Consider the following 25197-nt stretch of genomic DNA (forward strand, 5'->3'; position numbering starts at 1 on the left):
GCGGGGGCGTTGACGTCGTCCACGCAGTTGCGTTACAATGGAGATTGTGCCTCTGACCTCATGGGCTAGTTGGGAGTCTGGATGACAGGTCTGGGCCCGGCTCAAAGTTGTAGGGCAGGGCGGGTGGGGTGGGGGGACACCGGCTGCGCAGTTTGGATATTGAGGGAGCCCCAAGTTATAGACGCTCTGCAAAACGAACCGTATCAAACTGCATCGAAGGCGGCGAGACACTAAGTGATCCACGAGTACTCTGATCGGAATGGGCTTGGAATAGGCAAGACGAATAAGTCCTTGTTTGAGGAAGCGCTGGAAAGTTCTCTAGTTTGTTTAAATCTAAGGTATGGGGATGTGGGCCAGCCAGGGAAGGAGGATCGTTTAAGGACCACAAAGGTGGCTGGGATTGGTCAGAGCTGCCAGAAAAAAGTGAAGGAGCTGGTCTGTTATTGTCTCCAGATAACAGGTGTTTTATTTGGGAGAAGATTAGAGAAAGAGACAGCCTTAGAGAGCACCACCTCACCTGAGAAAACTCATGGGGGCTTGATGGGGTTCCTAGCAGCCGTCTTCAGACTGGCCCAAATGTACTCCCACCAATCCCTAATAGAGGGTAAAAGGCGATCAGCAGGGTTGCTAAACCCACGTGACTGATGTCTCCTGTGGAGACCAGAACTTCAAATAATCAGAGTTCAGCAGGAGACAGGTACAATACCAGAATTAAAAAAGTCACAGACACAGGAACAGGACAGTTGAGTCTGGCCCTGTGAGAAATTGAAAACAGCATTATGACGCTGTCCTCCCACTTCCGGTTGGCTAGGAGTTCTACCTTGTACATAACCTTGTCTGGAAGAGATGTTTGCACACACAGTATGTGGCAGGATTATTCACAATAGCCATAAGGTGGAAGCAGCCCAAGTGCCACAGAAGGAATGAATAAAGAAATGTGGTATATACATACAATGAAAATTATTCAGCCGTAAAAAGGAAATTCTGACACGTGCTGTAAAATAGATGAACTTTTAGGATATTATGCTAAGTTAAATAAGCCAGTTACAAAAAGAAAAATAGTGTGTAATTCCGCTAATGTGAGGTACCTAGAGTAGTTAAATTCTGAGAGACAAAAAGTAGGCCAAAAGGAAAACCACTAGTAGGCTAATGGTTTCCAAGGGCTTGGAGGAGGGGGGAAATGAGGAGTTGTTTAATGGGTATAGAATTTGTTTTGAGAGAGAAAAAATTCTGTAGATTGGTTGGGCAACAATGTGAATGGACTTACTACTGAACTGTATGCTGAAAAATGGTTCAGATGGTAAATTTCATGTTGTGTGTATTTTACCACAATTAAAAATAAATATAAATAAATAAATAAATAAATAAATAAATAAATAACAAATTAAAAGTTTTCTCTGAAATTTTATCTCATTCTTTTCCCACAGGCCTAGGAAAACCATGGCTGCTGCTAAGGGAACGGCCATTGGCATCGACCTGGGCACCACCTACTCCTGCGTGGGGGTGTTCCAGCACGGCAAAGTAGAGATCATTGCCAACGACCAGGGCAACCGCACCACCCCCAGCTACGTGGCCTTCACGGACACCGAGCGGCTCATTGGCGACGCGGCCAAGAACCAGGTAGCCATGAATCCCCAGAACACTGTCTTTGATGCCAAACGGCTGATCGGCAGGAAATTTAACGATCCTGTAGTGCAATCAGATATGAAACTTTGGCCTTTCCAAGTAATCAATGAAGGAGGCAAGCCCAAGGTAACGGTGTCCTACAAAGGGGAGATAAAAGCTTTCTACCCTGAGGAAATCTCTTCTATGGTACTGACTAAGATGAAGGAGACTGCTGAGGCTTTTTTGGGCCACAGTGTCACCAGTGCTGTGATCACCGTGCCAGCGTACTTCAGTGACTCTCAACGCCAGGCCACCAAGGATGCAGGCGTGATTGCAGGTCTCAATGTGCTAAGAATTATCAATGAACCCACAGCTGCTGCCATTGCCTATGGCTTAGATAAAGCAGGGCAGGGAGAGCGACATGTCCTGATCTTTGATCTGGGTGGAGGCACATTTGATGTGTCCATCCTGACCATAGATGATGGGATTTTTGAGGTAAAGGCCACAGCTGGGGACACCCACCTGGGTGGAGAGGATTTTGACAACAGGCTTGTGAGCCACTTTGTGGAAGAGTTCAAGAGGAAACATAAAAAGGACATCAGCCAGAACAAGCGGGCCATGAGGCGGCTGCGCACCGCCTGTGAGAGGGCCAAGAGGACCCTGTCGTCCAGCACCCAGGCCAACTTGGAAATTGATTCACTTTATGAAGGCTTTGACTTCTACACATCCATCACCAGAGCCCGGTTTGAAGAGTTGTGTGCAGACCTGTTTAGGGGCACACTGGAGCCTGTGGAGAAGGCTCTTCAGGATGCCAAGATGGATAAGGCTAAAATCCATGACATTGTTTTAGTAGGGGGCTCCACCCGCATCCCTAAGGTTCAGAGGCTATTGCAGGACTACTTTAATGGTCGTGATCTCAACAAGAGCATCAACCCCGATGAGGCAGTTGCCTATGGGGCTGCAGTACAGGCAGCCATTTTGATGGGGGATAAGTCTGAAAAGGTACAGGACCTGCTTTTGTTGGACGTGGCTCCCCTGTCCTTAGGGTTGGAGACGGCCGGGGGGGTCATGACTGTCCTGATCAAGCGCAACTCCACCATCCCCACCAAGCAGACGCAGATCTTCACCACCTACTCAGATAACCAGCCTGGGGTATTGATCCAGGTGTACGAGGGCGAGAGGGCCATGACGCGGGACAACAACCTGCTGGGGCGCTTTGATCTGAGTGGAATCCCTCCTGCACCCAGGGGAGTGCCCCAGATCGAGGTAACCTTTGACATCGATGCTAACGGTATTCTCAATGTAACAGCCATGGACAAGAGCACAGGCAAGGCTAACAAGATCACCATCACCAATGACAAGGGCCGGCTGAGCAAGGAGGAGATCGAGCGCATGGTTCTGGATGCTGAGAAATATAAAGCTGAGGACGAGGTCCAGAGAGAGAAAATTGCTGCAAAAAATGCCTTAGAATCCTATGCTTTTAACATGAAGAGTGCTGTGAGTGATGAAGATCTACAGAGCAAGATTAATGAGTCTGATAAGAAGAAAATACTGAGTAAATGCAGTGAGATCCTTTCATGGCTGGAGGCCAATCAACTGGCTGAGAAAGATGAGTTTGATCATAAGAGAAAGGAATTGGAGCAGGTGTGTAACCCAATCATCACAAAGCTCTACCAGGGAGGATGCACTGGGCCTTCCTGTGCAACAGGGTATACACCTGGAAGGGCTGCCACAGGCCCCACCATTGAAGAAGTAGATTAATCTTATCTGGAGCTGGAGGGTTCTAGGGTGCCTCTAAGATGAATTTTGTTCCCCTCATCTTTAAACATGGTTATGATTCCTGAATTGACTGGACCTGAAGCTAAGTTACCATCCCTTTTGGATTCTGATAGAGGAGTCTCATATACCATCTTTTCACACTCCAACATTCTCTTTCTGACTCTGGATTGAGACTCTTAGGAAAACTAGGCCTCTCTCTGAACCATTTGAAGAATTTGAATGTCTGTTATTTATTTCCAGCCTCCCCAACTTTCTTCTTCCTGTGTGGATGGTTATCTGTCCCTCAGTAAATTTGTTCCTAAAGCAAATTACTTCTGGTATTTTTAGACTGTGAGTGTATCTTGTAAAGTAGGGAAAAGGAGAGCTCCTGGAGAGACCATCTGTGGTCTGTTTGTGAGCTAATTGTGAATGATTAAGCTGGTAAGGCCAAAGTATTTGAATTTTCATGAGCTAATTGTTTCAAGAAGGAAAACAACTTTTGATCATCAGGCACCTTTAGCCCCAGTTAGAGTAGTTGCTAATTAGTTACTGCTTATATTCAGTGATAGACTGATTTCTGTGCTTGGGGTTCAGCTGGGGTGAGAGGGGCGGTGGTGAGGGCCCAAACTTCTGCTTGATGTCCTGATGTCAACTTACAGGTGGGGCCTAGGAAATCCAGCGTCTGTGCACTCACAGAGTTCATTATTACAATATGAAAATATTTCTACAACAAACTCCCAACCAATGTGTACTTTTATGCAAGATGAGAAATGGAAGATTTATTACAATCTTATTCCTTTAAAAAATATTTTCACCTATTGTGTCATAATATCGCATACTTATAAAGCCTTGGGGGCTTGAGTATAGAAGTACGTGTAATTGTGTAACTGCATTTGTGTCCCTTTCTGTTTGAAGGAAATATTTTTTAAGTGAAAATATTAGAATGGGTATTTCTAGCCCCGAGCCAGACTGTTTGGTTTTACTCAGTCCTTTACAGGACAGTCCTAGGCAAAACCGTAAAAGAAATGTGGGCCGAGAGAGTAATATCTTTATTGGGAACCTTTGATAAAATAGAGATTTGTGCGCAGGCTCCTCATTTCCGGGACTTCTCAACTTTTTTTTTTTCTTTACTTTTATCAAAGTGTAACATACATAGAAAAGTGTACAAATCATCACGGGTTTTCACAAGCTCCCCAGCAGTTTGCAATAGGAAGTGTCTTTAGAGTATGAGCAAATCATGTTGGAACTGTACTTATTGTCATAGAAAAGAACAAAAACCTCTGAGGGGCGGTGAGCTACCCTCCCCGACGCTCGTGCAGCACCTGGGGCCCGCGCCTGCGCGGTGGGAGCCTGCCACTCCGGGAGGAAGTCGGAAGGCGGGAAGCTCCGCCCCTTTCCCGGCTTTGGCGTTCCCTTCGGCTCTATTCCCCCCCCTGCCCTCCCCGAGCCGCGATCCTGCGGGGCGCTGTCCTCCACCCCTCGGAGCAATCCGCGGCGCTTCCCGCTGCGCCTGCGCGACCCCGTCCCGCCCCACGTGCGGGTTGGCGTTCCAGTTGCCGCCAGGCCCTCGGTCTACTGCCCCCGGCCCTCGCCCTCTCGGTCCGGCGGGCGCCCGGCGGCGCAAGCACCATGGTAGGTACCGTGACTTCACAAGGGGGCGCCCTCGGGGAGCGCGGGCGGTTGGGGGCGGGGCGGGGGTCCCTCTGGGGGCTTTGTTCTTCTGGGCTGGGGTTGGGCACTAGGACTTTTACCTCCATCCTTAGTTCGTGCGCCTCAAGTTCTTTGAGGAGAGACCTGGAAGCAAATAGGATTTTTATTTCCCCCCATGAGAAAAAAAGAATAAAAAGACAGAGAGAGTCGGCGGGGACAGCAGAAGGAACAGCTAGACCTCAAGGACCATTTCCTTGACGGAGAACAGGCTCCGGGAGGGTGCGGGTGGAATACTTTCTACAGTTCTCTGGGAGGCGTGGACAGGACCCTAGGAGAGGTCGTCCGTTGAGAGACGAGCCCGAGGTGTGTAGCGCAGAGCCTCTCTCTGGGGCTTTATGTCAGGGGCTCGAGGTAGTGTGCATAATCATCTGGGCTCCTGCTGTTCATCCGAGTGTTCCTTCCTGTGAAGTTTTGAGAACTGCCAGAAATGGGGCGGGGATCCCAATACCAGTATTTGGTAATACTGGCAGGGGGACACGCCTCTTACCATGTCCTTTCCCATATGATGGTTTTCCCCCTCTCGCCCAGTAGCTCTTCTATTCCTTTTTCAAGTCCCTTGTGGGCAAGGATGTGGTCGTGGAACTCAAGAATGACTTGAGGTAGGTACTTGCTCTGCCAAGTCTGTAGGGGGTGGATGTGCCCAGCGCCCTGGAACCTCTTTAATTTAACAAGTATTTGAGGGCTAGGCAAGGTGGGAGGGATACAAAAGAAATAAATGACTTGTGCCTCAAGCTTACAGATTAGCTGAGGAGTTGTATCTTGTATTGGAAAAAATATACAAAGAAATATGTAAGTAGTAAGTACTAGAGAGAAGACAGGGCAGACGCATCAATAACATTTTTTACAAAACGTAGTTTTGTTTTTCTGATTATATACTCCTTTGACCCAACTTCTAGAAATGTAAGTATTGGTTCCTCAAGTAAAGATGTATGTACAAAGATGTTGGTAGATTTTTTTCTTTTTTGTAATAGCCAAAAGTTGGGGGAAAAAATAGCCATAAATAGGGACTGGGTTAGATTGTGGTATTTCCATATAATATAGCTGTCACATAGAAATGAGATGTATTACTATGGAAAGCTGTTGCAGAATAGTATATATGGCATAATCTCCCTTTTGTTGAAGAAAATATAAAAGATAAACAGAAGACCAATGCAGCCCCTTCTGTCTGTACTGCTGTTACATCCCCTGTACCCTTGTATCATTAGCTTCTAGTCATTTTTCAGGAGTTGGATTAAATGCTGTATCCTTGGACTTCCTGATTCTTCTTCTTCTAGCCAAGTAGACGCTTCCTTTTGTTTTTTTTTTTCCTGGGCCGCACCACGCAGCATGTGGTATCTTAGTTCCCCCACCAGGGATTGATCCTGTGCCCCCTGCATTGGAAGCACGGAGTCTTAAACCACTGGACCTCCAGGGAAGTCCCTAGCCAAATAGACTCTTCTGTCAAAGAGTCTTTTTTTTCTTCTTAGTGGGTGCTTCTCAAATTGTGATTTCATAGAAATGTATTTACTGTTTAGGATCTATCTTTCCTACAGGGCCAAGACCATGTTTAAGCTCACCACTGTGTAACTAATGTCTAGCACAGGCCTGGTATCAATATATAGTAGGTGCTTAATAAATGTGTGCTGAAGGAAAATAAATAGCCAACATTTGAGAACCTCCTATAGACTAAGAACTACTCTGAATACTTTACATTTGTTAACTCATTTAATTCTCAGAACACCTCTACATGACATATATTATTGTTCCTGTTTTACACATGAGGAAACTGAAGCTTGGATAGGTTAAGAAACTTGGTTAAGTCTACACAACTACTAAAAGACAAAGCCAGAACTTAAATCCCATTCTGTCTGCCCCCCGACCCCTTTTTAAAAATTAAAAACAGGGTCATAGTTTCTATGCAATTGTGAAACTTGCTTTCACCTAATGGTGTGTTGCGGATATTTTCCATGTCAATAAAGTTGATGTTTAACGTTTTAACGTTCTTAATGTCTGAATGGCATTTTTCTTAGCTGGCTAGAACTAATTTAACCAAGACCTTGCTGTTGGACACTTAGGCTGTTTCCAATTATTTGCTTTTATAAATGATGCTGCCCTGAACATCCTCATGCATACATCTTTGTATACATCTCATTTCATTAGAAAAAAATCCTTTAAATGAAACGTACATTTAAAATATTGATACATGTTACCTGATTGTCCTTTAGAAAGTTTGAATGAATGTATTCTCTCCCCAACGGTTTCTTCTTCATTTCTATGTGAGATAATTTCTTAGTGGGGGAGGCACTGACATGGCAGGGAACGGTGAGGCAAGGGATTTGCCTTTTAGATCAGAGATTTCGGTTTATGGCACTGACAATGCATGTGGTCTTGATGGCATGTATTGATAGATTGGGTCCATATAGAGACAAGTGTGGAAAGCACAACTACCCTCAGCAATTCTGTGAGATGACTTGTTTTTTGATTTTCCTCTTCTTCCTGGGTCTTCCACATGGCAAGAATAACTGTTACGTTATAGCCCCAGATCCTAAAGCAAGGACTTAAAAGATTCGAAGGTAATCCATTGGGTTGGGAGAAGAGCTCTTTCTCTTGTGCTGGTTGTCAGACCACTTTTGTCCTAAATATTTCATTCTAAAGGGACTGAATGAAATGTTACCACCTTATGCAATTCCTGAAAGTTATTGCATTGCTGCAGTTGGTGATAGGGCGCTGTCAAAAGTTTTTTAGCAGCCAGGGATGTGGTAAAACCACCACTGAAGCAGTTGGTCTCAGACACTGGATTTCAGACACTTAGAATTTTACAAAAATTAGGGCCAACAGAGAACTGACAACTTGAATTTTGGCAAGGTAAGGATATTTTTAAAACTGCCATTTATTAACAATCATTTTTTTTTAATACAAAAAAAAAGGAAGGGCAATTAAAGAGCAGTTATTCTTAGGAGGAAACCAATGACAACCTTCAGCACACCATATACATACTACACTACCCTGCGTTTCCTCTTTTGTCATGGACTCATGAAACCTTTGAGCTCACATCAGTATTTGAGAACCAGTTCTAAGGAACTTAGAATCTGGTGATGACATGCAGAATGGTTAGGATGAAGGCAGCCAGGTTGGAGGCTGGCCTGGATTGAGCTGTAAAGTCATTAGACCTTGGTTTGTAGAAATTATACTACAAAGAGAATTACAGAAATGTTAGACATCAGCAAACCATAGGGATTCATGGGACATGGAGGGTGGAGAAGTACAACTTACAGGATTTGAGGTTGTGAGACTCCATGTTGAAACTATTGGCAGAAATTAAAGGATTGGGAGAGGTAGCATGGCTTGGAGCACTGGTGTTTAGATAGCATTCCTCTTTAACATTGCAGGGGATTGAGGAAGGGAGAGGACATCCCTGTGCCTGCATCATCAAGAACACTGCTAGCTACCTACTTTACCTACTTAACATATGAGGCTCTGGTTCCAAAGCAATAGTATTTGAAAATAGCTGGTGGTTCTGGGGGTTGGACAGGCCTGAGCCAAAGTCTCTGTTTGTTCTAAACTTGGGCAAGTTATAAACCGTTTCTGAGCCCCTGGATGGTTAATAGCTACCGTATGAAGTGGCTGTAAAGATTACAAATACGCAGAATACAGGTCTAGCACATACCAGTTGTTTAATGGTAGCTACTAAGAGTGAGTTGGTTTAGGGAGAGGAGAGGTTATTTCAGAGGTCTAAAATAACACACTGCTCTGGAAGCACCTTCTTTCCTAGTCCAGAGCTTAGACATATCCCTTTTTGGTTCTGCCTTTTCTGGTTTCCTCAAGTCCTTTATTTCCCCCAACCATGCTCTTATCCCTGCTCTGCAGTCACCTCTGTGTTGACTTTGGTATAAACTAATTGGGTTTTACCCTCTCTCTGCCCCTGACAGCATCTGTGGAACCCTCCATTCTGTGGATCAGGTGAGAATATAATAAGGGCCCTGAATGGGGTCTTGGGGAAGGAGATGGGAGAGGTTAAGGGCTGCATACATTCATATTGTCTCTAGTTCTAATGATGGTGTTCATCTTCTTTTCTTAGTATCTCAACATCAAACTAACTGACATCAGTGTCACAGACCCTGAGAAATACCCTCACATGGTGAGTTGTGGATGGTAGAGAAGAGGAAACACCTCAAAGCAGGAGGTCCCTGGGTGGATAGAGGACATTTTTTAAGGGTGTTTTCACATTTGTCTATCTTTGTCTAGTTATCAGTGAAGAACTGCTTCATCCGGGGCTCAGTAGTTCGCTATGTGCAGTTGCCAGCAGATGAGGTCGACACACAGTTGCTACAGGATGCAGCAAGGAAGGAGGCCCTGCAGCAGAAGCAGTGATGGTTCCTCCTCCCTTCCCCTCCTTCCATTGGTGACCCTTAACCTCACGTCCCAGCCCGGGAGGCCTCCCTCCCATACTTGAGGTGGTGTTTGTTTCTACATAGCAAAGGCTTTTTTTTTTTTTTTTTTTTTTTAAGGGATGTGGATGAGAGGAATAATAGTAGGGAGCAGCTATCCTCTGTTGAGAAGGGGAGGAAAAGTAGGCTGGGGAACTGCGAAGCCTTCCCTGTCCCCAGCACCTGCCTTTCTTACTTCTTCCCTGGAGATGGTGGGAAAATCTCCCAGATCTCTCCAGGGTAGGACGTGATTCATTTTGGGGATGGAAGGAATCTGTCCCGCATCGGGAATAAAATTTATGACGCAAATTCTGGTTCTGTGTGTGTTTTGGGAAGGGGGCTGGAGAATGGGAAAGGGGTGCTAAATTCATCCAAGCCCTGTTACTCTCATTACCCCAGCCAAGAATCCAACCCATCCCGGCATTATCTGCTGCTACTCTCCTTGGTATAAACCGTATCATTACCTCAATTAGACTACACGTGTTTCCTGAACATTCCCCTACCTAAATGGCCTACCTATCGCAGCCTTTTGCTTATACTGTACCTATGAGTGCTTGCTGTCCTATTACCATGAAAGCTAATGAGACACCAAAGTGCGTTTAATGCTGCTGGATTTCTTCCTCAGCCCAGCCAAACCAGTACACTCTTTCCCAATATCCACTGCAGATAAATACAAGTGACAAAATACTGTGGAGAGTTGTGACTGGGAATTAACTCACTCGTTTAGCAAACAAGAGTTGCCGCTACAGATATGAGTTCTCAGCACGAAGGGACCTTAGAGGCCATCCAGCGTGACTCCCTCTTCCCACATAGGAGGAAATGAGGACCAGGGAAGACCTGGACACCAGGATCCTTCGCCAAATGGATCCGCGTCCGCGTCAGGGAGCGCCCTCCCCGCCGCTTCCCCAGCTGCCCGCTCGGCACCGCCCTACCGCCCGGCCGAGGACCCGCGCGGGGTGCCCGCGGCGGCGCCTGACGGGAGCGCGGTTCCTGGGCGCGTCGCCACCCCCCACCCCGTGCCCGCGCCCCTCGCTGTTCCTCCGGAGCGCGGTCTGCGGCGGGCGGCGTGGTCCCTGGGCCAGGGTCGGGCAGGGCAGCGCCCGCACACGCAGGCCGGGCACGGCTGCCCCCGCCAGGACCCGCGGGCCCGGAAACGCTTGCAGTCACACGTGGGCGCCGACGGCCCGGGCTGCTGTCGCAGGGAGCTACGGTCGCCCGGACAACTGCCCGCCGGACTCCCCGGCTCCAGCCGCCAGGCCAGTCCAGCTTCGGCCGGCGCCCGGCTATGAGGTGGATACCAGGCTCAGTGTGACCACCTCCCTCCAGTACGTACATACAGCCCGAACCCCCGTCCTGCCGGCCGCTGAGGGGCTCCAACGAGCTTCCCACACTCCCCGAGGGCCCGCGGTCACGGGAAGTTCCCCACTGTCATTGCCACTCCGAGAGCTGGGTCCTCGGCTCTTGAAGTCCCGTCAGATTCCTGGATCCCTCGGTCTTACCCTGTCTCTCTTTCTCCTTAGGGTTTTTCCACCTCTTTCGGACCTCCTGCATAACTATGTCCGTCCTCTACGTCTCTCCTCACCCCGATGCCTTCCCCAGCCTCCGAGCTCTTATAGCTGCTCGCTACGGGGAGGCTGGGGAGGGTCCGGGATGGGGAGGAGCCCACCCCCGCATCTGTCTCCAGCCGCCCCCGACCAGCAGGACTCCCTTTCCGCCACCCCGCCTGCCCGCCCTGGAACAGGGGCCCGGTGGGCTCTGGGTGTGGGGCGCCACTGCTGTGGCCCAGCTGCTGTGGCCAGCAGGCCTGGGGGGCCCTGGGGGTAGTCGGGCAGCCGTCCTCGTCCAACAGTGGGTCAGTTACGCTGACACGGAGCTGATACCAGCCGCCTGTGGGGCAGCGCTGCCAGCCTTGGGACTCCGAAGCTCTGGCCAGGACCCCCAGGTGAGAAGAAGCGCAGAGGGGAAGGGGGAAATTTAGAAGAAGGAAGCAAGACTTGCAATCGATGGTGAGCGAGGAAGACAGCATGTCAGACGTAGAAAAAGGTTGATCGTATTCCAGATTGCCACCTGATATGGTAACCTTGGGCAGGTTTCTTAAACTCTCTGAGCCTTGGTCTTCCTCTGTCTGTGAAAACGAAAATTGAGAACATGTTGAGAAGGTGAAAGGATGTGTGCAGAGCATATAATCTAGTGCCAGGTGCTTTAAAGTCTCGGAGTAAGAGTTTGATGAATCTGAAACTGATGAGGTTAGTTAGAGGTTACTGTGAATTGTAGGCAAAGACTGGGTGAAGGAGAGATGAGAAGAGGTAGTCAGGCCTGGAGAGATGACAGTTGCTGGGAGAAGACGGAGGAGAAATGAAATGAGGAAGAAGGGAAGTAGGAGAAAGGAGAGAGAATCATACCAGATTATAACTAAATTCTTCTTGAGTGGAGCTGTGCCTTACTACCCTTATAACACCCCCTCGTTGCAGAGTATTGAGCACATGGTGGATATTTAGTATTTTTTGAATGAATGAATGAATGAAATGAATATATGACTTAGATCCTGGTTTGCTCCCTCATATCCTGACTACCCTATCTAAATAGAGCCCCCCCCCCTCATTGGGAGTCTCTCTCCCCCTCAGCTTCATTTATTTTTCTTCATAGCACTTAGGAAAAAAATAGGGTAATACGTTATATATTTGCACAATTATTGTCTCCGCCCCTAGAATGTAAATTCCAACAGGTCAGGGGCTCCATCTGTTCATATTGTCTCCTCATTCATTAGAGAAGGCCTGGCATGCAGTAAGTACTTAATAAATATTTGTTGAAGCAGTTACTGTGTTGCCTCATGTAATCTTTAACTTCCTGTGCTTAGTATATTGTATCTGACATGTAAGTGTTCAGTAGGCAGTCCAGTGGTTAAGACTCCATGCTTCCAGTGCCTGGGGTGTGGGTTCGAGCCCTCGTTGGGGAACTAAGATCCCGCATGCTGCGTGGCATGGCCCAAAAAAAAAAAAAAAGTGTTCAGTAGGAATTTATTGAATGAATGGGAAGTATTTTTATTACAATCATTTCAGTGAAGAAGAAACTGGTGATTTGTGGGAATGGAAGGAGGCCAAATGGATTGAGTGGGGGTGGGGATTGAGGTGGGCCAAGCCTTATCTCATACCCCTTTGCCCTCGTTTTAGGCTGCACTGGCGGCCCTGGGCAGGGCCCTGGGCCCCTTGGAAGAGTGGCTTAGGCTGCACACCTACTTGGCTGGAGAGGCCCCCACTCTGGGTGACCTGGCGGCTGTCACAGCTTTGCTGCTGCCTTTCCGTTATGTGAGTCATTGGGGCTTGGGGAAGAATGAGGGCAGGTTCCCTCAGACCTCACTATAGGGTGACTAAGGAGAGTTCATTTCTTTTCCCCACCCCAGGTCCTGGACCCCTCTGCCCGCCGGATCTGGGGTAATGTGACTCGCTGGTTTATCACATGTGTCCAGCAGCCAGAATTCCGGGCCGTGCTGGGAGAGGTGGTTCTGTATTCAGGGGCCAGGCCTCTCTCCCAACAGCCAGGTGAGGAAGGATGGAGGGTGGGAGCGGAGGGGTTCCTCTGGGGCCTTTCATGCAGCTCACTTTCCTTTCTCTCTTAGGAATAGCAAAATCACTGGGACAGGAGCTGGGCGGGGGTAGGTGGGAGGTTGGCATGGGGGAGCCTTTGGGCAGCTGAAATAGGCCATCTGAGACGTAATAGCACTATTCACGGAGGGTCCGCAGCAGGTCTGCATTTCTGTGCCTCTTTCCAGGCTCTGAGGTCCCTGCACCCCCAAAGACAGCTGCCCAACTCAAGAAAGAGGCAAAGAAACGGGAGAAGCTAGAGAAATTCCAACAGAAGCAGAAGGTCCAACAGCAGCAGCCACCCCCTGGGGAGGTGAGAGGCTGGTGGAGCTGGATGGAGGGTTGGTACCATGGTGAGCGGCTGATATCTGGGCCTATATCCTTTCCCTCCCAAGCAGAAGAAACCAAAACCAGAGAAAAGGGAGAAACGGGATCCTGGGGTCATTACCTATGACCTCCCAACCCCACCTGGAGAAAAGAAAGGTACTAGGAGGAGGAAGAGAGACCTCCACTCTTCACCTCCACCCTCCTTGTCTCTTCTCTTTTTACCCCTTTTGCTCTGTCCTTGCTCCCACTACTTTGCTTAGTGAGGGTTTGCAGAGTCCCAGGTCCTTCTCTGCTGGCCCCTCGTCCCCTTCCCAGCTGCTCCCAGCCTCGGCTCTGAGCCTTCCCTTCCTCCCCCTCAGATGTCAGTGGCACCATGCCTGACTCCTACAGCCCTCAGTACGTGGAGGCTGCCTGGTACCCTTGGTGGGAGCAGCAGGGCTTCTTCAAGCCCGAGTACGGGGTGAGTGGGCACTGCTGCCCAGGCCTGGAGGGGATGGGGGCGGGGAAGGACAGGGCTGAAGGATACATTGCCTGGGAGCGGACCAGAAGAGGTGACATGAGGCCTTAGTAAGTACCCATCCTTCCTCCCCGTCAGCGTTCCAGTGTGTCAGCACCAAATCCTCGGGGCATCTTCATGATGTGCATTCCACCCCCCAACGTGACAGGCTCTCTGCACCTGGGCCACGCGCTCACCAACGCCATCCAGGACTCCCTGACCCGATGGTGAGCTCCCATCCTCTCCTCCAACTGGTTCCCTCTGCCTTCTCTGGCTCCACACTCCTGTGGTTCCCTTCTCTTTGCCGACTGGGGCCCTCAGCTCTGCCCCCTGGTGGTGCTACACTTCTCTCTGGGTCACTCCCATCTGATGACTTAGCATCCTCTCCTGGTCAAGTAACCAGCACTTCCACTTGCAAACTCTTCTCTTGCCACTAAAAATAACATTATTTTGAATTTAGCAAGAAATACGTGAATATATTCTTGTAAGAAATTTAAAGCTTCAAGTTTCCTTGACCACCCTCCTCCAGATTTATTCCCTCCTAAGAATTAGCACACATCATTGTTATCACTTGGATGTGTATCTTTCCAGACCTTTCCTATTTGCTTACATGTACATGTACCCATAAAAATGTGTAGTTTTCCTTTTGGGAAATGGGTTTTTCTTCTCTGTAACATAAAGGGCTCACACCAAACTTGTTATTTTACAACATTTTTCTTACCCTTAACAGTTTATCGTAGAGATTTTTCCTTGTCCTTATATGTAGACTGACTTCATTCTCCTTCATTGCTCCTTAGTGTGGCTCTACATAATGGTGTCACTTTTTTATTAATGGTTGTTCCTAATTTTTCTCTGTTGAAAACTGCTGGAATGCACATTTCCTATACATGCTTTCTCAAGCTCCTGTGGAAGCATATCTCTGGCGTAGATACCAAGAAATGAAATCTCTGTGTCCAAGGGGCATGCCTTTATCGAGTACAAATAGAAGCTGGCAGGTTGCCCTCCAAAACGGCTTCTTTACCAGTTTATACTCCATGAGTTGCATGTGAGGTGTGCCCCTGCCAACCCTGGACATTATCTGTCTTTGTTTTGCCAATCTGATGGGGGGAAAATGGTTATTTCTGTTACTGCTGATTACTAGTGAGGCTGTGTCTCTTCATGTATCCTGGCCAGTCAGGTTTCCCTTTATATGAATTGTCTGAACCTATTGTTTGCCCATCTTTCTATTGTTCTTTGTTTGTTTGTTTACTTTTTTAATTGTTTTGTTAGAAGATTCTTTATAGACTCTATGTATATATTCTGGCTATTGATTTTTGTTGTTGTTGTTATATATGTTATAAACACTTTCTCCTGTTCTAGCACTTGATTTTTTTCCCCCACTGTTAATATTTTGATTAGTTAACAACCACAAAGGCTAATATTTCAGGTGACGAATTTCTTTTAAAAAGTATTTTAAAACAGCATTTTATCTATTGAAACTAGGGTTTATTTATTATATTTTAAATTTTGAGAAGTTTTTCTAGTGTCCTACTTAACTCAATTAATTTGGTCAAAAATATTTACAGGACATAACTATGTGCCAGCTCTGCTCAGGGCACTGGGATACATCAGACTTAGCATTTTGCAAGGAATTAAGAGTTGGAAAAACAGAGTTGTGTTAAATACGTATAAAATATAACAGCCAGATTATTTACGTGAGGAAAGGTTTAACACTTCTTACAGAACGCTTAAGGTAGCAACATTTTTTTCTAATGAGCATGGTTTAAATCAAATATTAGAAACTCCCATTACTTAACTGGAATAGATTCATGTCAGTGTTTTAGAATCACAAATAACGTGAAATACAGCCATAAGTATCTCCAGTAAGATATAAAAATGAAATGAAAGTGACTATCTACCTATGTTTTTTCCGTTTTCTTCTTCTTGCAGAGAATAAGGTGTTTTTCTACAAATATCCATGACATTTTATTGATTTTTTTCTTTTTGGCCAAATTTATATGCTCCCCAAGAGATACTTTTAGTGAAATAATATTTTTATCTTCCTCTCTCATGCTTGATTTCTTTAATAGTATTGTTTAACGACATCTTGAAAAGGTCAGAAAATGTTCATATCCATTACAGCATATAAGAATATCTGTGATCTGTAAGAGAACGGAGTTGCTACAGTCCTGTCCCCAAGGAGATCTAAACCCAGTGGGGGTAAACAGACTGATAAAGTAATGGATATAATGCTGTTTGATGAGTCATTGAAAATAATGTATGAACACAGTGTTACTGTATTTCTATAGTAATTTTCTCTCCCCCACTCTTTTTTTTAAACGTTTCATTTTTTAAAATTAATTAGTTAATTGGCTGCGTAGGGTCTTCGTTGCTGCGTGCGGGCTTTCTCTAGTTGCGGCGAGCGGGGGCTGCTCTTTGTTGTGTTGCGCAGGCTCCTCATTGTGGTGGCTTCTCTTGTTGCGGAGCACAGGCTCTAGGCGCGTGGGCTTCAGTAGTTGTGGCTCGCGGGCTCAGCAGTTGTGGCGCACGGGCTTAGTTGCTCTGCGGCATGTGGGATCTTCCCAGACCAGGGCTCGAACCCATGTTTGCTGCATTGGCAAGCAGATGCTTAACCACTGCGCCACCAGGGAAGTCCCATAAACATGTATCATTTTTTAATAACAATAGTAATAGCTGACAATAATAATAGCTTAATTTGGTCCTCTCTCCTACTTTAAAATGTACTTCTCAAAGGTCACCAAAAAGTTCGTTACAGGGGCTTCCCTGGTGGCGCAGTGGTTGAGAATCTGCCTGCCAATGCAGGGGACACGGGTTCGAGCCCTGGTCTGGGAAGATCCCACATGCCGCGGAGCGACTGGGCCCATGAGCCACAACTACTGAGCATGCGCGTCTGGAGCCTGTGCTCCGCAACAAGAGAGGCCGCGATAGTGAGAGGCCTGCGCACCACGATGAAGAGTGGCCCCCGCTTGCCACAACTAGAGAAAGCCCTCGCACGGAAACGAAGACCCAACACAGCCAAAAATAAATAAATAAATAAATAAATTTATTTAAAAAAAAAAAAAAAAAGTTCGTTACAGTTTAATGCTTTATGGGCCACATCAGCACAGAGCTTGATTAAGAGTAAACTACATTTACTTGTACCAGAATATGGTAGGTGAAGACTCATGATACTACCATCTCTATTTCTCTAATTCATCCCCTGATTAATTCCCTGAAATATTACTAGCTTCCAGTCATTTTCTCCAAAATAGTCTAGTCCTTGCATTTCAACTTAGAGATTTTATTTTTCTGAGGTTTTATGTTTTAACCTAGTCAGTTTACCAATGTTCTTTGACTTAATCTTTACTGTCTTATTAAAGAAAATCTCTCCTGCCTCCAAGTTACAAACATGATCACCTATTATTTTCTTCTTTTTTTTAATTTTTGGAAACGATACCATTTTCTAATGCTTTTCTCATAGTTTTGTTTTCTTAAGTTGAGGGTTTTTCTTTTTAACTAAATTAAAATCAAACTAAATTTAGATTTTAAAGTAAGTAAGTTTATTTTTGTGGCTATGGGGAAGTAGGGCGATTTTTCCAACCAATTAGCTAGTGTCCCAAACAAATTTATTGAATAGTTTGTCCTTTCTCCACTGATATGAAATGCCACCTTTAACAAATACTAAATATGCTTGAATCTGTTTCCAGTCACTGTTTTGTTTCCTTAATCTATAACTTTTTTCCTAGTTCCTGTGAAAACTTCTTTTAATAATCATAACTTTCTCATATGTGTTGATATCTAGCTGGGCGAGAGCCTCCTCTTTGTCCTTCTTTTGCCAAATTGCCTTGGCTGTCCTCACACATCTCTGCCTGACAATGATTTTAGAGTTGGGAGAGTCCTGCCCCATCGCCCCTCTCTTTCTCGAGTTCACCGACTGCCTGCCTGGAGTCCCTTCCTCCTTCGGGGCAGCTCTACCGCCCGCTCACCTCTGCTCCTCCGTGCTCCTCCCACAGGCACCGCATGCGCGGGGAGACCACCCTGTGGAATCCTGGCTGTGACCACGCGGGCATTGCCACCCAGGTGGTGGTGGAGAAGAAACTCTGGCGCGAGCAGGGGCTGAGTCGGCACCAGCTGGGCCGAGAGGCCTTTCTGCGGGAGGTCTGGAAGTGGAAGGAGGAGTGAGTGCAGCGTCCCTGCAGGCATCACAACCCTGCTTCCCTGTCCCCTGTCCAGATAAGATTTCTGTCACCTGCAACCTGGCTGCAGGGTCAGACCCTCCCACAGAGGCTGAGGGTCATTTGGCCCCAGGGCCCACGTCCATTTCAGAGGGATGAGTGATCCCCACATTCTGCCCCATTAGCTGCCTGATGTCTCCCTCCAGCCCAGGCCTGATTGCTGATCCCGGCCTGTCTGTCTGCTTCCAGGAAAGGTGACCGGATTTACCACCAGCTGAAGAAGCTTGGCAGCTCCTTGGACTGGAATCGAGCCTGTTTCACCATGGATCCTGTGAGTAGGAGTAGGGGGCGGGTCTCGGGGCTGGGGTAGGAGTAGGAAGCTCCCCACAGAAGAGAGCATATGCCCAGGGCCCTCCCCCAGGAGGTGGCCCACTCGTAGGAAACCACTAGGGCTCAGCTGCAAATGCCACTTTCTACCCCGTGTCATGGCCCTTTGTGTTACCTGTCACCCACCTTAGGAGCTCAGATTCCTTCCAGGGGCACATGATGGGGCCTCACCCTCCCCTGGAGCCTGAACCCCCAGGATTTTCTGCACTAGCACCTGTCCCTAGCTGAGTGGTTTCCCTGCCATCTCCAGTATCACCAGGCTGTTGCCAATCTGTGTTCCCATAGTGCCCTCTCCCCCTCAAGAAAAGTACTTCTCTCCTCTAGCCCCTAAAGGGGTCTGTGTGCCGGGCAGTGGGGCTCTGGGCCGGCCGGGTCTCACTGGCCCCTGCTGCCTTGACACCGAGGCCCATCTCTGGCTCCCCCTGTTCCCCCCTAGAAACTGTCAGCAGCCGTGACGGAGGCCTTTGTCCAGCTCCATGAGGAAGGAGTCATCTACCGTAGTACCCGCCTTGTCAACTGGTCCTGCACCCTCAACTCTGCCATCTCGGACATCGAGGTGTGCCCCTTCCCTCCCCAGCTCTCCCCATCTCCATCCCCAGCCCCAGCCCCTGGGCCACTCTTCTTAATCTCCGCCTCACAGGTGGATAAGAAGGAGTTGACAGGTCGCACCCTGCTCTCTGTGCCTGGCTACAAGGAGAAGGTGGAGTTTGGGGTCCTCATCTCCTTTGCTTACAAGGTCCAAGGCTCAGGTAGGAGCCAGGGGCACCAGGGTCCTGGGCTGGGTTGGCTGGGGGGCGGGAAGGGCCCAGCGCTGAGCCCACAAGGCCTCCTGTCACCCCAGACAGCGACGAGGAGGTGCTGGTGGCAACAACTCGGATTGAGACGATGCTGGGAGACGTGGCCGTAGCTGTGCACCCCAAAGACCCCAGATACCAGGTGTGGTGGTGTGCTGCCCGCAGTTGGGGGATGAATGCTGGCTGAAGCGGCCCCCACGCTACGTGGGGGGATGGGCGCTGAGACCCCCGGCTGATGAGAGAAATTGGATCAGAAACTCATCCGCTGGCTGTTTTCTGGCCATGTAGATGGAATTTGGGTGTTAGGAAGCCAGGACCCTGCGTAGGAGGGAGTCAGGCCCAGCCCTTTGTGCGTTTTTGGCATCTTCCTCTGTCCCCAGCACCTGAAGGGGAAGAGCGTGATCCACCCATTCGTGTCTCGGAGCCTTCCCATCGTCTTCGATGATTTTGTGGACATGGAGTTTGGCACAGGTGAGTGCAGGGCTGTCCTGTGGGGAGAGGAAGGAGCCATGAGGCACACTCCTGCTGTGCATCTTCCCTCTCAAAGAAGAAAATAAGCTTCACCTGAGCAGGCAGGAGTTGGGCTGCTTCTCAGGGGACTGTGTGAGGGGGATGGGGGACAGGGGTGGTCTGAGAGCCACATCCGTCGGCAAAAGGGGGGTGCGTGTGGGCAGAGACTCTTCTGAGTCCCTCGTGACCCTGGCACCCCCACGTACACCCCAGGCGCGGTGAAGATCACCCCTGCACACGACCAGAATGACTATGAGGTTGGGCAGCGGCATGGGCTGGAGGCCATCAGCATCATGGACGCCCAAGGGGCCCTTGTCAACGTGCCCCCACCTTTCCTGGTGAGACTGCCTGGGGCATGGTGGCTGGCTCAGGAGACAGCGGGGTACCTGGCACGGCCGTGACAGCGCCTGTCTCCCATCCAGGGTCTGCCCAGGTTTGAGGCCAGAAAGGCAGTGCTGGCGGCGCTGAAGGAGCGGGGACTGTTCCGTGGCATTGAGGACAACCCCATGGTGGTGCCACTTTGCAAGTGAGGGTGGAAGCCAGGGAAGTGGGGAGGGGATGGGTTTCTCGGGGTGCTCACCACCCAGCCTCCCCACCCACATGTACCTGCAGCCGCTCCAAGGACGTGGTGGAGCCTCTCCTGCGGCCGCAGTGGTACGTGCGCTGTGGGGAAATGGCCCAGGCCGCCAGCGCTGCTGTGACACGGGGCGACCTCTGTATCCTGCCCGAGGCCCATCAACGGACATGGCATGCCTGGATGGACAACATCCGGTGCGTCAGGCCCCTCGATGTGGGGAGGGCGACCGGGCGAGGGGCTGAGCGGGGTAGAGGCCGGTGCACCTCCTGCCCTTCCTTGATTCCCTCCCCTCCCCCCTGCCACTTGCAGGGACTGGTGCATCTCCCGGCAGCTCTGGTGGGGCCATCGCATCCCAGCCTACTTCGTCACTGTCAGTGACCCAGCTGTACCCCCAGGGGAGGTGAGAACTGGGCCAGGGCTGGGTACTGGCACATCCTGGGGGGGCTCTGGGTTCATTGGATCTTGGTGGGGGGACAGGCAGAGGTGCCCCCTTGGATACTCACTCCACCTGTGGCAGGACCCTGATGGGCGGTACTGGGTGAGTGGGCGCACCAAGGCCGAGGCTCTGGAGAAGGCAGCCAAGGAGTTTGGAGTGTCCCCTGACAAGATCAGTCTCCAGCAAGGCAAGGCGGGGCCTTGGGGTGGGGGCAGAGGGGGGCTGATCCTCACCTCTACCCCGTCTGACCTCTGACCTCTGGCCCCCCTCAGATGAAGACGTACTGGACACCTGGTTCTCCTCTGGCCTCTTCCCCTTCTCCATCCTGGGCTGGCCCGACCAGGTACATTCCCGGGGCCAGCACAGGGTGGGGTGGGAGTCTTGGGGGTGGGTGCTCGGCTCACCATCACTCACACCCTGCTCTGCCCCCAGTCAGAAGATCTGAGTGTGTTCTACCCGGGGACGCTGCTGGAGACGGGCCATGATATCCTCTTCTTCTGGGTGGCCAGGATGGTCATGCTTGGCCTGAAGCTCACTGGCAGGCTGCCCTTCCGAGAGGTGTGGAGACTGCTGAGACCCCTCCCGCTGTCCCCTCCCTCACCCGGGCAGCTGTGGGTGGGCCTGGCCAAGGAGGCTTGTGGGGTCTCAAAGCCAGCCTGGGCTCCACTAGGTGATTCTGCACCCCAGCTTCCTAGAGGAGGGAGCGCCTCTAATTCACACGAAGGCACTGAAGGGGCTGGCAGGGACACCGAGGGGCCTGAGGTTCAGAGGGGGGCAAACCAGAGGTAGGGGTAAGGGTAGGGGGACAGGCACTGGGGTCTAGGTGGGGAGACATCCCCACAGGCCTTCCCTTCCCTTCCTCGCAGGTCTACCTCCACGCCATCGTGCGGGATGCCCACGGCCGGAAGATGAGCAAGTCTCTAGGCAACGTCATTGACCCCCTGGACGTTATCCACGGAGTCTCTCTGCAGGTGGGGCTGGGCGCGGGCTCAGGCCAGGAAGGGCTGTGGGGTGGTGGCCGTGGGCCCCTGACTACTCCCACCTCACCCTCAGGGCCTCCACGACCAGTTACTGAACAGCAACCTGGATCCCAGTGAGGTGGAAAAGGCTAAAGAAGGGCAGGTACAGAGGGTGGGCCCGGGGCTGGAGTTTGGGCAGAAGGCAGGCGAGGCTGGCTCAGGACACTCCCCCTGCTCTCTCCTCCCCCGCAGAAGGCAGATTTCCCGGCAGGGATCCCTGAGTGTGGCACCGATGCTCTCCGGTTTGGACTGTGCGCCTACACGTCCCAGGGTACGGCTCCCCAGACCTGTCTCAGCTGCATCCTTCCTCCTTCCCTGAGGCACCCCTCTCTCCTCTGCCCTGGGCGTGAGCTGGGAGGGAGAACGGTGTGGACTCACACTTCACCTCCACCCAGGCCGTGACATCAACCTGGATGTGAACCGGATATTGGGATACCGCCATTTCTGCAACAAGCTCTGGAATGCCACCAAGTTTGCCCTCCGTGGCCTTGGGAAGGATTTTGTGCCTTCACCCACCTCTGAGGTGAGGGCCTGGTGGGCGCGAGGTGGGCAGCACCCACACAGGTTGCATCGTTGCCATCAAGCATGGCCCATGCTGTGTCAGGATTGTAGCCACAGAGTCAGGAAGCCCGGCTCCTGCCCCCAAGGAGCCTCTGTCTAGCTGGGGGGACAGAAGGATATAGGGACAGATCGTCATCGGGAGAGCCTCAGGCACTGTGGTCCTCCCACAAGGTGGAGGGGGGCCTGCCCCTTCTCCCCCAGATACTGGGCACATGGTGGTTGCTTTGGACCCATCAGGCTCCTGGAATGCAGATTTCCCCATGGTTCCCGTTCCCATGGGGTTCTGGCTCCCCTCCCCCTGGGCATATGGTGGCCCCCTGCCTGATATGGTGCTTCCCCCCAAGCCTGGAGGCCGCGAGAGCCTGGTGGACCGCTGGATCCGCAGCCGGCTGACTGAAGCTGTGAGGCTCAGCAACCAAGGTTTCCAGGCCTACGACTTCCCAGCTGTCACCACCGCCCAGTACAGCTTCTGGCTCTATGAGCTCTGTGACGTCTACCTGGTGAGGAGGAGCTGAGGGGCTGGGGCGCACAGAGCCCTGGGTTGGCATGAGCCCTGAGCCAGCCTGTCCCCCTCCCGGTCCTCACCAGTTCAACGAGGGCTGGAGGCTAGGCCTTCCCCAGCCCTGAGCCCTGTGCTTCCCCCTCCCCTAGGAGTGCCTGAAGCCTGTGCTGAATGGGGGGGACCAGGTGGCGGCCGAGTGCGCCCGCCAGACCCTCTACACCTGCCTGGACGTCGGCCTGCGGCTGCTCTCACCCTTCATGCCCTTTGTGACCGAGGAGCTGTTCCAGAGGCTGCCCCGGCGGACGCCACGAGCTCCGCCTAGCCTCTGCGTTACCTCCTACCCGGAGCCCTCGGAGGTAGGGGGATGGCCTGGCATGGGGCTCCGGGGAGCTCTGCAGAGCCAGCCCCAGCTTCCCTCACCCCCTCCTCCACCCCACAGTGCTCCTGGAAGGACCCTGAGGCGGAAGCCGCCTTCGAGCTGGCCCTGAGCATCACTCGAGCCGTGCGCTCCCTGCGTGCCGACTACAACCTCACCCGGATCCGGCCCGACTGTGAGCCTCAGGCCCCCGTGTCCCCCGTCCCCTCAGCCCACTCTGGGACCAGTGTCCAGTGTGGCTGTCTCGTCTCCTTTCTCCCTTCCACGCAGGTTTCCTGGAAGTGGCTGATGAGGCCACAGGCGCCCTGGCGTCAGCAGTGTCGGGCTGTGTGCAGACGCTGGCCAGCGCGGGTATAGTGGCTGTCCTGGCGCTGGGGGCTTCTGCACCCCAGGGCTGCGCTGTGGCCCTGGCTTCTGACCGCTGCTCTGTCCACCTGCAGCTGCAGGGGCTGGTAGACCCGGCCCGGGAGCTGGGCAAACTGCAGGCCAAGCACGATGAGGCGCAGCGGCAGGCCCAGCGTCTGCGGGAACGCCGCGCTGCCTCGGGCTACACTGTCAAGGTGCCCCTCAAAGTCCAGGAGGCGGATGAAGCCAAGGTGTGTGGTGTGGGTGGGCCTTTCCTTCCCCATTTCCCACCCCATCACTCCCTCCACCATCAAACCCCCTCCTGCGTCTGCTCTGCCGGGCCCCAGGCAATCCATGGAGGAGCAGGTGGGACCACGTAATCCCTCCTCTTACACATGAAGAACAGCCAGGGCAGGGGCACAGTCCAGGGTCACACAGCAAGTTGAAGATGGAAGCAGACCATCCATCCATCCTTCCTCCCAGCCAGACCCCTCGTGCACCACTCGGTTCCCAGAACTTGGCATCCACGTGCCGGGGGGCTGGGATCGGGACTGACCCAATGCAGTCAGGAAGCTTAGCAGATCACCTGGGACCCCTCCAGGGAGGAGCCATGGGGTAAACCACAGGGACAAAAAGAGAAACATGAGTGGAGGCTAAGAGTTACAGAGCCTTGGCGGCTGAGCAGGGTTGTGTCATGTGATTGTCCCAGTAGCCCTCTCATGGCAGGGCAGTATTAGCAACACCGTTTTCCAGATGAAGGCTAAGGGCCCCTCAGAGCCTCTGTTCCTAACCACTGTGCTCTACTTCCCCAGTCATTGGCTGGGGCTTAGCCACTGGGTGGCACACATGAGCTCTGAAGCCCCTTTGTCTTTGGGAACGGACCACTCTGGGAAAAGACAGGACCCAGGAGACCAGTGATGGTGGAAGAGAACAGGGAGGTGGGGAATTAAGGGAAAGCAGGCTAGCCAAGCACACAGTTCCCCCAAGCTACTCCCTGCCCATGGTCCTCACCCATCTTTCCAACTCTGACCCCTCTGCTCTTTTTTTTTAATATATAAATTTATTTATTTATTTTTGGCTGTGTTGGGCCTTCGTTGCTGCGCACAGGCTTTCTCTAGTTGCCGCGAGTGGGGGCTACTCTTGGTTGCGGCACGCGGCCTTCTCGTTGCAGTGGCTTCTCTTGTTGGAGAGCTCGGGCTCTAGGCGCGCGGGCTTCAGTAGTTGTGGCACGTGGGCTCAGTAGTTGTGGCTCACAGTCTCTAGAACGCACGCTCAGTAGTTGTGGCTTACGGGCTTAGTTGGCTCCGCGCCATGTGGGATCTTCCCGGACCAGGGGTCGAACCAGCGTCCCCTGCGTTGGCAGGTGGATTCTTAACCACTGAGCCACCAGGGAAGTCCCTGACCCCTCTGCTCCTGTGGGTATTTGGGGTTCTCTTGGCCCTGGGTCTCACCACTCACCCCCTTTTCCACCCTCAGCTCCAGCAGACAGAAGCAGAGCTCAGGAAAGTCGATGAGGCCATCTCCCTATTTCAGAAGATGCTGTGATACACCCAGCTCCAACCTTCATAACTCCCAGTGTTCCACCATGGGGATGGCAGCAATAAAATATTTTGCCACAAAACCATCTCTTAGCTGTGTGTGGTGGGGCTGGGG

General features: G+C 51.0%; 3 protein-coding genes across 7 annotated transcripts; all 3 read left to right on the forward strand.

The window, feature by feature from the left end:
• The first annotated feature begins 39 nt into the window (after nt 1-39).
• On the forward strand, nt 40-4002 carry LOC103020298 (heat shock 70 kDa protein 1-like). 3 transcript variants are annotated; one of them, XM_057555597.1, is made up of 2 exons: nt 40-88; nt 1428-4002. In XM_057555597.1, the coding sequence occupies exon 2, from the start codon at nt 1441-1443 to the stop codon at nt 3364-3366; it is 1926 nt and encodes a 641-aa protein (XP_057411580.1). In that variant the 5' UTR covers nt 40-88; nt 1428-1440; the 3' UTR covers nt 3367-4002. The 3 variants fall into 3 exon arrangements, with proteins under 3 accessions (XP_057411580.1, XP_007194000.2, XP_007194001.2); XM_007193938.2 differs by lacking the exon at nt 40-88 and adding an exon at nt 146-338; XM_007193939.2 differs by lacking the exon at nt 40-88 and adding an exon at nt 991-1300.
• A 741-nt stretch (nt 4003-4743) lies between these two features.
• Nucleotides 4744-9788, forward strand: LSM2 (LSM2 homolog, U6 small nuclear RNA and mRNA degradation associated). Its single transcript, XM_007193940.2, has 5 exons — nt 4744-4995; nt 5605-5672; nt 8982-9012; nt 9131-9190; nt 9298-9788. Exons 1-5 carry the CDS (start codon nt 4993-4995, stop codon nt 9421-9423), a joined length of 288 nt encoding a protein of 95 aa, XP_007194002.1. The 5' UTR covers nt 4744-4992; the 3' UTR covers nt 9424-9788.
• Nucleotides 9789-10615: 827 nt separating this feature from the next.
• On the forward strand, nt 10616-25164 carry VARS1 (valyl-tRNA synthetase 1). 3 transcript variants are annotated; one of them, XR_009009501.1, is made up of 31 exons: nt 10617-10804; nt 11000-11421; nt 12650-12784; nt 12880-13018; nt 13249-13373; nt 13456-13543; nt 13747-13847; nt 13983-14110; nt 17876-18040; nt 18287-18368; nt 18861-18980; nt 19065-19173; nt 19266-19360; nt 19599-19689; nt 19942-20066; nt 20151-20254; nt 20341-20499; nt 20615-20705; nt 20823-20928; nt 21014-21084; nt 21174-21299; nt 21608-21712; nt 21795-21863; nt 21953-22031; nt 22156-22283; nt 22666-22821; nt 22973-23179; nt 23263-23374; nt 23470-23550; nt 23640-23795; nt 25021-25164. XR_009009501.1 is itself a non-coding variant. In XM_007193969.3 (30 exons), the coding sequence occupies exons 2-30, from the start codon at nt 11035-11037 to the stop codon at nt 25087-25089; spliced, it is 3798 nt and encodes a 1265-aa protein (XP_007194031.2). In that variant the 5' UTR covers nt 10616-10804; nt 11000-11034; the 3' UTR covers nt 25090-25164. The 3 variants fall into 3 exon arrangements, 2 of the variants coding, with proteins under 2 accessions (XP_007194031.2, XP_028017594.2); XM_007193969.3 differs by having other exon boundaries at nt 10616-10804; nt 23470-23795; XM_028161793.2 differs by having other exon boundaries at nt 10620-10804; nt 13459-13543; nt 23470-23795.
• Nucleotides 25165-25197: the final 33 nt, after the last annotated feature.

This window comes from Balaenoptera acutorostrata, chromosome 10 (genome assembly GCF_949987535.1).
Source record: "Balaenoptera acutorostrata chromosome 10, mBalAcu1.1, whole genome shotgun sequence".
Taxonomy (NCBI): Eukaryota; Metazoa; Chordata; class Mammalia; order Artiodactyla; family Balaenopteridae; genus Balaenoptera; species Balaenoptera acutorostrata.